At 46.4% G+C, this 14,689-nt stretch overlaps 1 protein-coding gene across 6 annotated transcripts in view; it reads right to left on the reverse strand.

Moving 5' to 3' along the window:
• Window positions 1-465: 465 nt before the first annotated feature.
• Window positions 466-14,689, reverse strand: part of LOC144145940 (lipase member K-like) — a 40,473-nt gene continuing 26,249 nt past the window's right edge. For all 6 annotated transcript variants that reach the window (XM_077677805.1, XM_077677807.1, XM_077677808.1 and 3 more), the window contains 7 exons: window positions 14,428-14,578; window positions 13,622-13,714; window positions 12,930-13,085; window positions 6,258-6,329; window positions 5,862-5,930; window positions 1,704-1,841; window positions 466-843 (listed from right to left, as the gene is read on the reverse strand). In XM_077677805.1, coding sequence (XP_077533931.1) covers window positions 526-843; window positions 1,704-1,841; window positions 5,862-5,930; window positions 6,258-6,329; window positions 12,930-13,085; window positions 13,622-13,714; window positions 14,428-14,578 — 997 coding nt within the window. In that variant the 3' untranslated portion in view covers window positions 466-525. The remainder of the gene's footprint in view (window positions 844-1,703; window positions 1,842-5,861; window positions 5,931-6,257; window positions 6,330-12,929; window positions 13,086-13,621; window positions 13,715-14,427; window positions 14,579-14,689) is intronic.

Consider the following 14,689-nt stretch of genomic DNA (forward strand, 5'->3'; position numbering starts at 1 on the left):
GAAGCGAAGAGTCCAGCTCTGAATTTTCTTCGTTTGTCTGTTGCTTTCCTTGACTCAAGGCACGTAGACACGTGGGGTATTGGTAAAGGAATGGGAGGTCGAGTCATGTGAGTAAGGCAGTGGTGGTGGGCTTGTGGTGGAAAGCGCTGATGGGAAAGAGGGTCAGTGATCAGAGCCAGCAGTGAAGAAACATAGGGGGAGTTCATACCAAATGGTTTCAGTCCGTATGGTGGTCATAGAGAGGATGGGAATTCTTTATTGGCGCAACAAACAGTCCTCTTCAGTTTCTCCCGCTAGCACCCCTTGTCGCGTACTCACACATTCCATCTCTAGTTGTCAAAAGGCTTACCAAAACAGGGTGCAGCAGCATAAAACCTCAGCGCAGTGCTTTTTGGAGTTAGCCTCAACGTTACTACGAAATGCATGTCCATCGCAACAAACATGAGGTGAACTGACTTCGCGAAGTACGTGCAAAACAATTTTATTCGTTCAGGGCAAAAATTTTCACAGGAAATTAGTTTTTTTCTAGTCTGCTACAAGAGGGATCGCGTCAACAGGTTCGTTCTCTGCTGAGCTGACAGCAGAGATCCTCGCAGTAGGTTGGTTTCCTACTGCGTTCTCAACAGGAATTCCGGTAATATGGTCGCTTTCTCCTGCTATGTCAGCAGGTATCGGGAAACTAGGTTCGTTTCCTACCGTTATGTCGAGAGGGACTGGGGCAATATCTTCGCTGTTCACCGTGCTAACGAATCGGCGCATGAGGCGCATCATCGGTTCGTAGACTTGGCGTCTGGCGAACACTCCAAAGTTGAAATCGAGGTGCGTGAACCGCGGGTCAGGAACCTGCAGTTTGTTTGGAACAGGAATAATAAGCGTAGGCAAACAACTACGGATAGCAAAAATGGTTAGGCAATGACTTTCAACGGTCTGTTTTGGACGTTTTTGTAAGCCGTGTAGCGTTACGTTACGTTATTCTTCATTGCGTTGTTTGGGCTCAACCTTAAATTTTGTCGTCATGCGTTTGTGCAGCTAGCGCAAATACTTTTGTTTTTGTAGTTGTTATTTGCTGAAGTTTTATTAGCTTAGGCACAATATTCCTGTAGCATTTAGTTCCACGAAAAACTTTAAAAGTGGGAGTTTTATGCGAGCCTGTGTAAATCAAGTTTCGATTAAAAGGAGGAAGAGTATTCACTTATACTGGAGGATTAGCTGACGCACTCAAATATCCTTTCAAAATTTAGTCAGTGTATAAAAAAGGAAGTTTGAAAAAGTAAAAATTCAGGGTAGTCTAAAGTCAATAAACATCCCCGGTAGATATAACTTTTTAATCGTTCGCAATGTGCTGGTACCGGCCTCTTTATGAAGGATATGAAGGACCGTTGAGCAAGAAACACCTGTAACCCGTTGCAAAAAGTTTAGTAATACCAAACAACCTTTGCTCCTACAGCCTTCCGGTGGCGGCTCGTCTGCTAGCAAAGTCCACTCCCGTTGTCTTGCATGCAAACGCAGGCCACGCCGGTAAAGTACTTTTGTGTGCTGTAGAACATTCAATCCGTACGATTTACGTTACTGAACATCATAGGTTGATGATAGTTTTCACTTATTTGCTGGAGAAATCGTCTCCTTTTGTATGATGTGAACCCGTATTAGTTCATGCGAATTTGAAATGCAGTGACGCAAGTGCAAGGAAACCGGCGTCTTACCTGGTAACTTAGCACTACATTCGGTAGTTTTTCTTCCAGCTGGCGGACGTCCCTGAGGTCGCAGAACCAGTCATTCCGGCCGTAGAAGATGGCTACCGGAGCCGTCACTTTGGTCAAGTCGTATTCAGGAGGACGTCTCTGCAAATATATCGAGAAAGGAAACGCTGTACATTTATTTTAGTAGGACTTTGTACCTTGTTATGTACCTACATACACGATTTCTCACTCTATCGCCATGGGTGTCAGATCAAGTACTGAGCGCTACAACATCTAATTTGTGATCAAAGATAGGAGTCGCGGACACCACTAATGTGTTTTAGCGTGCTACAAACTACAGTTCGATACCTATTGACATTTGTTTTAACCACAAATATTTCCCAAAGCCGCAGCTGAATGATACACTGGCGGAAATCAGCGGTTTAAATGCTGTGACTCGGTCAGTGACAGCGATTACATCTAGGTCGGCAATATTATATTCTACGCGGTTCTTCTCACTACCATGTACACGTGGCAGTACATCCACCGCGTTGTGCGCGCAGCCTTGTTACTATTGTTACGAAGCAGTGCACCGCTGTGCTTCGAGCTTCCTGCAGCGTTCTTCTGCTTTGTGGCGGAGCCACCACTACACCGTCCTTCCGTGTGGGCGCCGCTGTGTCGGTGGCTCAGGCTTGCAACGTCAGCCAACGTATCCCAACAATCCGAAACATGCATGAGAAAGGGCGGATCGCTGGCGCCACGCTGAAGCCTCGCTGTCTGCTTGATTCAAACTTTGGCGGCGGCAAACGTCATGTGTGACTACACGTCAGAAGAACGCGGAGACCGTTGCGGAGACCTCCTCTCTCCCTTCTCTCGGACTCACCGTGCGTTACTACTACCGACACCTCACGAACACTGGAAAGACCGGTGTGTGTGTTTGTACCATGTCGCGCCGAGTGCAAAAGCAGGGGGAACGCTTGTTTAACGTTAGTGGATTGAATATAAATGCGAGCCTCAAGCGCCGAAGTGCATTCCTGTTGGAGCAGCGAATCAATGCTGTCCCTCTGCTCGAGTTCTGTACTGTAACCACGCCCGTCGGGGCATTGTTCCTGTCTTGCTTCGGCCCATCTCTGACCATGCAGTAAACCAGTTAAGTTTGGGTTCGGATTCTTGTCATCTTCATGGCAGCAGCATTTGCTGGCCATTCGCTTTACCACGCTACCACACGCATGACGAAGACGACGGAGTGCGGCTCGGGGCCGCCTGCCCGAATGCAACTACGGTTTGCCAGCGGTCGGATGGCAGCTTCGTAACACTATCCATAGTCATGCGTCCGTCCCAAGGTCAAGACACATGCTCGATTGATCATGCGCGGACGAAAAATGCCTTTGCAAGACGTAAGTTCTGGTGATTCAACCCACACTCTTTGTATTGCGAAGCAGGTGTTATAACAGCTCTGCCAAAAATTTGCCTTTTATAAAACCTTCAGTAAACTTATTAACGCCGTATATACCCTGGACAGCCGGAAAAATACGTTCAAAGAATCAATACGACAGAAAATGCGTCTGATGACTCGCTCTCGTCACACTTGGCAGCACATCGTTGTTCGAGAGACAGAAGAGAAAAAAATTCTTCATATAGGGCTCTTTTATGCGGGGCGGGTGACCAGCAGCCGCAGCTGCTCAGTGACCTTGACTACTCTGTCAATCAGTTTTTCTTGTGAGGCCTGGATTTTGGGGTATGCACCATGGGAACGTGTTGAATACAAATAAACTACACAAAGAACTACTAAAGGCAACGCACAAGAGCGGAGAAAAATGAACGGTGAAAACATCCTTGACTGGAACTTGGCTGTTTGCTAAAGGGGCCTAATTTTCTTTAATTTGAAGGGTGCCGCAAATTTGCCCCAATATCCCCGTGCCTCGTGCGTTTCTTCATCTGAGTCGTCGCCAGAGGGCGCTCACGGGCTTATACGCCTTGTGTACAGAATACTTCCGCTAAGACAAACATTAAAAAGCATGAGTTGTTGGCCGTCAGAGTGAGTAAATACCTTGTACAAAGACTGAGATCAGGTGAAAGCGGGATTCCTAATCTACAAGGATGTATGGAATGCCCTGTGATGAATTTATGCTATGAAATCGTGTGCCGAATAAGAATCCCAAAAATCCTTGGTCGTGTATTCACATAACCACACCGTATCCTCCTCAACAAATCCGCACCCCCTGCACCTACTGCCCACCCCCTGGATCTCTATACCACCTGATGAGATATAGTGCCAGCAGTCCCCATCTTTATCTCCCATACCAAACCTTAGCTCGGATCAGTGGGTGCACCTGCTGACAAATTCCGACCATGTGGAGCGAAAGAAGCACACTCCTACAAGACCACGGCATTCCGAGCAATCTCCGCACACAACGGGGCTGGTGCCCCTGCCATCTTGCGCCAAAATGCTCAAATGGAAAACTGCTCACTCCTCCGACTGCAGCAGACGTGTTCAGAAATTTCTCCGACCTTACAAATTTCCTGCGTATTGTGGGAAAGGTTGTCCTTCTTTTAGTGTTGGTAGCACGAAAGTGTCCTTCGAACCCGCTGGTACTCTATTCATGTGCGGTGCGCTGTCGGTAAATTGGTGGTAAAAGAAGGCTTTCTTGTTACGTTCTGGTAAAGTTTTCTTGGTTTTGTAAAAAAGAGGTGCTTGTAGAGAAGTGTCGCTAACGGTAGCTAAGGCACACCCTATTAAGTATAAATTGCGAGGGCAGACGACATAGTTACATAATCGTTCATCTGGCCATGGTGTAACCTTCCCCGACTCCAAATGTGTGTAACCTTACGTCTGACTTTGTATTCAGAGGACAGGAACGGCTCAATCTCTGAAGTAAACGAAAAACTAAATATTCACGTTCAGCTCCATGTTCCAGATACTGATGCTTCCACACAACTTAATCGGAAACAGGTTTTTCCGGCGCATCGGTTGATGACTAACGCGCCAAAGAACGCCCCAGTTATCTTGTTCACCCTACCGGCATAGGTGATAATGCGGTACTCACCGTAGAATAGGCTTATAACAAGTGCTATAATTAGGGTTTTGTAATCAGGCTTTGTGGTTTGTTAGAATTCCAATGATAATAAACAAACATTTCGCATAACGTACATTTCGCAGAGAAAATGAAAATAGTAACTCAAATAACACATGTTCGGGCTACTTTAGACCCGCGCCCACGCACACACGACCCATGACAAATACCGCACGCAGAATTCACCAAAAACGCAGAGCCACTACTTCACTTTAACAGCTGGGTGGCTCCTCCCTAATGTCAAGACCCACATCTGCACACATGGCACATACCAATGCTCATGGCTTCGGTCTGTTGTAGAGAGATAACTACAGCTACGAAACAGGGTCTTTGAAGAACCATTCGATGAGCTTGGGTGAGCTAACAGCTGTAGCTTCAGGTTGTATCATCTCGAGGCGATTGTTTGTTGTTTTTTGTTACTAAATCATTTACGCTATTGGAAGCTTTTATTTACAATTGAGATGAATAATATGTGGTTGTTTGAACTCTTTTACTGCACTTATTGTTTGTTTTCTTACTGGAGCCTGTAAAAATAAATTATAGCCAGCGTCTACCAATCGACGCATCGCACAAATATGCTAAGTTTGTATTGACGAGTTTTCACGAATGGTTGGACAATTGCATGTATACACACTGACACATACCCAGCTTTCTCACTCAAAATTTCGACCTCTCACGAACCAAGCAAAAGGTCCCCAGGAAAGTAATATTTAGCATGATGCAAAAAGTCAACGTAGAAATCTAAACTCCAAAGGACATTCCAGGATTAGGAATATTTTTTGCGTAATTCGCTGTCAAATCTTACTCCCCATGCATTTCTATGGGATAGTTTCCATGGCTATGGAGCTTAGTGGAAACGTGCTAGTCTTGAAACTGTGCACAAAGGAAGTTTTCTACCCCAATATTAGCTGCGCGAAAATATTTAATTTTCGCTAAATAACTGCAGAGTAATCACGGTTAAAAGATCGCCATGAGCGGGAAAGCTGCACATGTCTAAATAATTGTGCCCGCATCCTGATGAGCGTCCCGGTGACATAACATTCCCCTCCATGGAGTGCAGCCGCTACTGTGGAAAAGCATTTCAACAAAGCAATTCACTGAAGCTTACCTGACCATAAAACAGGAAGTTTTTCAGGCGGCCGTAGTCATACTTCTGGAAGCGCTTGCTCTGGATAAGCTGTTGGGACGAGAAAGAAAATTCGGCTGGCGAAAAATAATCAAAACAATAGTCGGCATTTTCGCTGAGGGTATAGCAATCCAACAAATACGCGTATGCCCCAATTTTCTTTACTTGTGCTGGTGAGCACTTCTTACGTATTTCGTGCTCCCTTAGCCTATTTGTACACCCGAAGCTGTTCGCGAAGAAATTGAATATACTTGGCAAACGTTGCAATACATATGTAAAAACAATAAATGAAAATACTTCAGTTCGGGAATAACGCTACGCATTTGTACACGTGGGCAGTCTTAAGTATTTCTGCGGAATTTCGCCTGCATACTTTACCTGACCGTAATGTGCAACGTTTTTGCAAGACGTCCCGGCAGGAAAATGGCTTATGATGACTGGCAGTCGGGTCTGAAAAAATGAAAGATAATTTCTTGTTGGCGTCCATAAAACGAATTCATATTGCGTAAGAATAACTGCAGTTCACATAAATTGCACTAAAACACCTTTTTCACTAAAAAACAATATTTCCCCAACTGAACATTCTTACGCACCGTAGGAACCCGCCGCAGGGATTCACTGGCTGAGGCTTTGTGCTACTGAGCCCAGGGAGGCGGGCGTGATGCTTGCCGAGCCGCCGGTTTTTTTTGTGAAGCGCAAACTAGAACACCCTGTGTAGATATTTTACGGCACGGTGAGTATTCCAAGGTAGCCAAATTGATCCGGAGTCCACCCCCCCCCCCTTACTAAGGGGGGCATTAAAGCCAGGGTGATAAGCAATTCGAGGTTCTCCATAGATGCTGTCCGACAACTATGGTGAAAACTTAAAATTGATAGAGATATTAAATTTATATTACAAAATTTACTATGATGCAGAACTCTATAAGGAAACAGGTTTGCACAAGTTGGCGCACCGGGCTTCGAACTAGACGAGAATAAACTCAAGCGGGGTCTATTCAAGCGGGACTCAAGAGAGGTCCGCAGCCTGCTCATGCGGCATTTGCCGTTCGGCAACGTATACCCAGAATGAACTTGTTTCGTTTTAGATGCGAAGAATCTTTTGATCGGGGGGATGTCCCGCGTCCGTGCCCCGTCCGCAGCGCCTCTGATGGTGATTGTGGCAGGATGCCCCTAGGGATTGGCCAACCAAAGAATTCATCACGAGATAGCTTCGCGTTCAACCACCGTCGTCATCTCCAGGTAGGGGAATCGCTGAAGAAGAAGCAAGAGAAGAAGACAAAGCTGCGAAGAGGAGGGCGTATACGTTGCTCTCAGCCGGTGCACCAACGTCAACAACCTTTACCTCACCAACGCTGACGGAGACTACCGATTCTATCACAAAGACGACAACATCGACAAGAACATGATGGACGAATTTCGGCGCCTCGAGAACCACCGCCTACTCACCGTAACACCACAATACTTGTGTGCCTTTGCCACCGGTGTGGACCCGGACGCGGAATTCCCTCTGGGGCTTCTAAACACCAGATCACTCAACAAAACGGCAACACAATGGAACCACACGGAAACCCCATGATGCTTCGCATCCTCATCATGGTTTCCCACGGGAAGATGGTGTAATTTTGTGTATTTACCTTTAATTTTTCTTTCCTTGCTCCTCAAGCTCTATTCGCTGCTTCTTAAATATCCTTTGTTTCGTTTTAAATCCCTTCTTCCTCAGTTCCCATGCTTAGGGTAGCCAACCGGACTGTAACTTGGCTAACCTCCCTGCTTTTTATGCACTGTATTATCCTCCATCCTCCTCCTTTCACCAGGCCTAACCATACTATGTACTGACGCCAACATTCCAAACAGTGTGGCTGCCACTTTCTTCCGAACTATCAGCCGCCACGCCCTCAACAAGAGGTCACGATTTAAGGTCGCCGAAACTCCGTCATCGTTCTGTGGGAAACTAATTGCGATACGAGATGCGGAACCATTGTACAGCCCGGAGCAGTAATCGTAACTCGAACCAATGCTCTTTAGGTGGATTAAATAATTCGCTTAGGCACTGGTAGCCCCACGCTGATCCAGAGAATTTACCATCATGCGGCCGATAATGATCACGAAATCCAAGTTGAGTGTATTCCGCGCCACATGCTGCCACCTCAATGCAAATCAGATGTCACAGCGCGAATAGCAACCTCTGTTCTATTGCCGTCTTCCCCAATATAGGGCTGGATAATGCCATCCCTCTGCTAATAACAGAAGAATACCTCCGGCGCCGCCCGTAAACTTTTATTCTACGTAGCGCTGTCGGGCTCAATCCTTGTCTTATACGTGCGAACGAGTAAGACAAGGTTGCGATTGGGAGGATTCGGGTAAGGGTGGCCCGAACCGCGGCCGTGCCCCCCTCCCCATGCCCCCATTTCGTAGCTGGTTGTTTCAAATCTCAATTCCCCTACCTGTTACTGCGGTGATGTGGCAGCCCACCTCCACCATTTATTGGGATGCTGTCTCGCCTTGCGTCGGACGAGAATGCGACATCTTGCGACAACGGCACTCCGCGTGGACCCGGCGTCACGTTACATTTCGTGGACAGATGGAGCCCTGGTATAGTTTTCTTCTAAACTTCATCAATGAAGTTAACGTTTTCAAGTTCGTTTGATCACCTTTCTCCATCAGGGCAAACTTTTATGTGCGCCCTGCGGAAACAGAAGAACTCAAAACAAAGCTGTTCAACAGTACCGTAGGTACATAGCACCGGAAAACGATACAAGAATTCGACCCCAAGGCATCAGAGTTTCACGTTGTGAAGGGCTTCAGACATGTCGCCTTCTCAACATACGCCAAGTACCACGTCCTCTGCAGCATGTCGGCCCCTTCAACGCGCTATCCAGAAGAAAAAAATGATTCGACATCTTGTCCTCGTGTAAGTGGATATCCAGCGAAGCTGTTGCAAATTCACAACACCCGCTGATGGGCTAGTATTGGTAGTACGAACAACTTTGTGGCGAACACAAAATCCACGCAAAATGGCCACTTAGTGTTTCGTTGATTGTGGAGTCTTAGTAGCAAACGAGTTTAAAGTTTCCTACGACAGAAGCCAGTGAGCAGCTGGTCTTGTCGTGTTTCACAATGTCAACAATAGAGTTGCCGATCCTGAACACTGGTATGTCTCGTTCTTGTTTCACCCTGTAGAGTGCTGATGCATGAAATGGTCGACATCCGTTTTAAATTTTCTAGAGGGATCATATAGTTCTATATTAGCATTCCGGCACTGCGCGTTACGCAAGAGATATTCGCACGCGTAGACGGTGGCATTGGTTTCGGGCTTCAGCACCAGCGGGTACAAGCGCGCAGCGCTATGTTTGTCGCATTGCGTGACTTTTGGGACTCATACAAAACGAAAAATCAAGTGTTGGGCAATGCAACCCTGCGGGCATACGTACTGCATTGGGGTGTGCAACACTGTGTACATTTTGCGTAAAAAAATGGAGCACGCTGACACTTACGTGTAAGACTTGAAAGTAGCGAAACTCTACGTAACCTTCACGACCATCCCGAAGGTTTAAATCCTTGATTGCAGCCGATTTGCGTCTTCCTCGCTGCTGGAACGACCTTCACTCCACCAGTGTTGCTACAAGTGTGTGAGCTTTCATTTCTTTCGATGTTTGGACAATGATTGGACATCACATTGGAGGGGCGTAGACTTTGACGCGTCTTTCTGATTCCGAGCAAGTGTTGCCACGATAACGGCGAACGCAGAGGCTCTCGTTCCGAGCAAGCATTGCTACGATTACTGTGAACGTTCGAGTTTTCTGTCTTTTTTTTTGCCAATCTTTGTCAATATCCTTAAGTGGGTATTCTAGCTTGACAAACGGGCTCTGGGGACGCTGGGCGGTAGCCGTGAAGTGCGCATACACGAGCGCTAGGCATTTTCTTGGTTTTATTTGTTGCCTGGCGGTCGCCGCGAGGTCCGCGCTCACGTGCACGCGCTCGGAAACTTCTCGGTATTTTTAACTGCAGACGCGAAAAATTTCGATTTTCCAACCAGATTCGCCATTAAAATCAGAATCACGAGTGTGTTTAATACACCACCACGGGTGAGTGCTTGGGTTACTCTAACGTTAAGCCTCATGTCCTGCCGAACTTCTAACGCACCACGTCAAGTTCCGGGTATACCCGCTAACGTCTTCAGGGCCCGAAAGCATGACGTTTGGTCTAACGTCCGGAAAATTCCGGATGAAAGCAATGGCTTGTGCGTCTGCCGCTGTGGGCTACTCGGTGTGGATGCAAAACTTTGGGTGTTTTTGCTCACACAGGGAAGCTGAAAAAAAATACACGGCCAACTGACAGCTGCAAGCAGTCAAAAGAAATAAAAATTGTAGGACAACCATGCAGTCTTTATGATGTAGTGGGCGCGAAATGGTTAACACGTGGACTCGTCGAGCCGATATGGCTGTATTATATGCGCGGCCATGTTGCACTTGATCGATGACGTCATGGCGTGCGTGATTATTCCTGGAAATGGTACTGCTTGGACGCCATGTGTTGGGGTAGTTTCGTTTCAGATTAGTCCCGCACCAACTGCTGCTGACGTATAAACATCATAGTCTAATTAATTAGCTTCAGCTTTTTCGCGGTTGCCCCTCCTACTTCTTTCACGCCATCTACACTGCCCATTATCGCCGTTCTTCGCCGAGGGCAATCACAGGTCCCTGGGCGCTGGGTTAGTCGCTACCTTGGCTGCCTTCGACGCCGCGTTCCGCCACTTCTGATCCTATTCAGCGCTGGATCTGCCTTGTCCGAACACGTTTCACCGATACTTCAGGTTCCATCTGCCTATACACCACACCGACTGAACTTAAACAAAAAAAGGCCGCCCATCTGCCGATTTCGCGGCAAATGTCAAATCTTCTGCCGCATCTGCCCCGTAAATGCGTCTCCTCTCTTCCCCGCCCACCTCTCATGCTCTTCCCCTCCCTTTCGATCCTGCCTCGGTAAACAAAGAGGAAGTTTGCTAAAGTCAATTCAATTTTCCCCCGTTCCGATGCTCGCGCCGTCTATTGGGACCTTCTTTTACTCTTGGAACACTGCCACGTGGCGTAGGATCGCGCGAGCTCTTTTTTGTGTTTTGGGGTAAAAATATTGTTTTCAACGTGTACTTTTTTATTCCCTATCGCAAAAATCAAGCAGCCGTGTATATTTAATTAAAACAACACTGCAAACACCAGTTGTGAGTTTGTTATGCCTCAAACATGGCTAATGCTTTTTTTTCGAGCAATATTGACAAGTATAAAATATGTGTCCAGATTCAGGGGTTCAGAAATGTTTTGCCTACATGAAACTCTCGTTCCAGTATTCTGTTAACTTTTGGCCGTAAGGCTGTTAACATTCCTGTATTCTGTTAACTTTTGGCCGTAAGACAGACAGACAGACAGACAGACAGACAGACACGTTCTGGTTGAAGTAGCCCAAGAAAGACTATCGTTTTTCAGTGTGTCGTGCAGCAGGTATCACGCACTTCTTAGGTGCAACCATTAGGTGGTACCTTCAGCGGCCCTACCTTTTCCACATCGACTTAGTCGCATCGTGCGCAGTGGTACGTCTGTGTCCTTCCATTAGGGCTATTCTTCTTTCCCAATTGCGCCTTTTTTTCTATCTACGTCGCTACGGCTGAAAGGCTTGACCAATCATCCTGGTTAGCACTCTGTTTGGGCAACCGTCCTTTGCTGATTGCTTAATTGCTACTTCCGCTAATAGCAGGCTGAAATATTTTGGCAGGCCGGAGAGCATGTCTTGACACCATGCTTCAAAGACAAATGCCACAACTCCCAGTCAGTATGCCCACGGGGAAACGTTGCGCTTTGGTGGTTCAGGGATTCCGTTCTAGTCTCGCATTCCGCAAGACATTGGCTCGAATCCCACCCAGAGCCAAAATTACGCAATATTGTCACGTAGCCAAATACGACGCAGCTGTCTTGAAGAAAAAACAAGTTTATTGGAGCGAACTTGTGCTCCCCTAACAACTCAAAGAATATACAGGCGGCGAAACAGCAGTCAACAAAGTGACGTGCGTAGACTGGTGTTGGCGATTAGAATGCCGCGGCATCTTCTCAGCGGGAATTAATCACTCGGCGCGAGGGTTTCTCAAATAGTCGAATTGTATCCAGAACACTGTAGATCAACGAAGATTATTCTAGCCTGTTCACATTCGTTCGGAACGCTCTCTATAAGAAGAGATAACACATGCGGCACAGAAAGAAAGAACGGAACACGCGCCTCCCTTGGCACAGAGACAACAGCGATAACACAGGCCGGCGCTGCCGGGCAGCTAAAGCAAAACACAAATAAACAAACCCAATGCATGGTTCACGGCAATATCCTTTCCAACGCAATTAGGCTTCTTGATTATAGGAGCTTCCCTAAGAAATAGGGCGCCGTTCTTAGAATTCGTTGAGGCCATCGTTATTCCTTGGGAGGCGGCCAATTTATGTGCCATTCGTCTGCCATTTTTTGCGACCTTTTTTTGTTGTTTTCTTCACCCTAAAGCCTGTGATTTCGACCTACACAGTTAAGTAATGCTTTCGAGTTAAAAAAAAGCTCAAACGCGGCTTTAGCGTGTACAGTGTCACTGCTGCGCCTAGGTGCTTGACCGCTCAAACTGCTCAAATCAAGCACATGTCGACTACTTAAAGTCCGCTACGTTCGTCTCCATACCATAGGGTCATATGTAGGTAGGTAGGTTAACTGGTTTATTCAGTGGAGAGCTTGGAAGCTAATATGGCCCAGGCTACTCCATTTTAACACAGGAAGAGTCTTAGACCCAGTTAAAGAAATCGCAAGTTCCCGACGAAGTTCATAACTTCTATATGGTGCCCATAAAATGTCCTCCTAGGTTCGCTTTCACGGATTCGCGGTGAAAGGTGCATACATTCAGTAAAGTATTCCAGTAATTCCAGTGATTCCAGTAAGCCAGTAATTCATAGTAAATAATTCAGTAAATGAAATCACAGCTTGTACACTGCAACCAGTGAAAACTACCGTAACTGTTAAACCGTGGCTTACCATGTTAAGGCTGCGTTCCTCCATTCCAGCAATCACAAACATGGCAGTTTCGCAGAAGCGCCGGCTGAATCGCCTGTTGCACGATGTTCTGGCTGCAAACTTCACGACCCGGCTGTTTTTCACGAAGTGGTGGCGGCCGAAGAAACCTAGCACCCGCTGCGATAAAAAGTGGGGAGAGCCGATGCACTGATACTTGGAACGACGCCAACACCCTGTTCACATGCAGAAGCTAATTGCACAAATTTCTTGCAGGAGATCTGAAATGGTGATCGCACTGGTACTTCGAAATAAAAGCACCGCGGTGAAGCTGATGCAGATGTTTTATTCGATTTTCACAATTCGCTATACTCGCGCTTTCTTGTACGACCGCCAAACGAATATGAATAGATATCCTGCAACGTGTCTGCTCAAAATATCGAGTATACGAACAAAGGTTGGTTCTGGTTTGACACAATGATTTCTAACAAAGGTTCAGTGAATTTGGTCCTCCGTCTCAGGATTCGTGGATACGCAGGCGACAATTCAAAAACTAATCGCGAGGGGGGGGGGGGGGATTTCATCTGCAATAATCGAGGGACTAAGTCGTGCGGGAAATGGCATTGACAACGAGCCCAACTTCTGGTTACGCCTGCAGCTCATTCTGTTGATCCTTAATACAACGTTAAAAGCAACAGGACAAAAGTGATGCTTACCTTTATGCTAGCTCCAATAGGAGCAAGAAGTCGCATAGGGGAGATCATGTATGTTACGGTCGTCACTGGTGCCAGGGCACAAAATAACGTAATCTGAAATGACAGCAGTACACATAGCAGATAGGAGACTGCGACATAGCAGATTGCGACATGTGGGCAGTGAGACCACTCGGCCACCGTGCTCTCTGGTAGCAAGAAAATGATTTCATCGCCCTATATATGCATAGGAAAGGGATGCCCATGCTTGTTAAAGTGAAATTAGAGAAAACACTCGTAACAGCACAATCATTGTAATCGAAATACCTTTTTTATTGAAGTGCAACGCAGTCATCACCAAAATAAAGGCATTTCAGATCAGAGAACTGGAGGAACGTCGACAGCTCGCTCCGCTTTAATGTGTAACATTCGATTCCCAGCCATCCTTATGCATGCAAAAAGCCGCAAAGGTAACCGTTATATAGCTACAGAATGGAAAGTTTGGGAGTTGGTAGGTATTCATGTTGAAATTTAACAGCGCAAGAAACGATGAGGGACACAGGAAAATTTCACTGTGTCCCTCTTCGTTTCTTGCGCTGTTAAATTTCAACATGAAGCTTAATATGGGTTTTCAATCCCCCTAGCTGTACAATCAAGCAACTATATTTTCATTATTTGATGCTGAATTTAAAAAAAACTAGACTATCAAGGTACTGAAAGGCAGTATGCTAAATTCGAATCACGTTAATTAAGAGTGCGGGGTTCTCACGGCCTGACTAATTGTGCTGAGTAAAAAGACAACTTGACGAAATATAAGAAGCGTGAGCCACCTTTTGATTGTATTCGGGTCTTTCTGAGAGAAGTCCAAAAAGTATCATGGTCCCTTGGGAGTGTCCCACGTAGAAAAGTCTTCTACTATTGGTCTTTTCGAGCACGTAATCAATCATCGCTGGTAGATCAAAGGTAATCATATCGTCAAAGCTGCGGACGAAACGAAAAAATGGTGGAATCATGTTGCCTTACGGTGGAAAAAGAGAATTCCGCAGCAGGAATTCTTGTTGGTTTTGTCTACAACAGCTGCATAAACGGTAA

Source organism: Haemaphysalis longicornis, unplaced genomic scaffold (genome assembly GCF_048455015.1).
Source record: "Haemaphysalis longicornis isolate Haplotype H1 unplaced genomic scaffold, Haemaphysalis longicornis Haplotype H1 scaffold_7, whole genome shotgun sequence".
NCBI classification, from domain to species: domain Eukaryota; kingdom Metazoa; phylum Arthropoda; class Arachnida; order Ixodida; family Ixodidae; genus Haemaphysalis; species Haemaphysalis longicornis.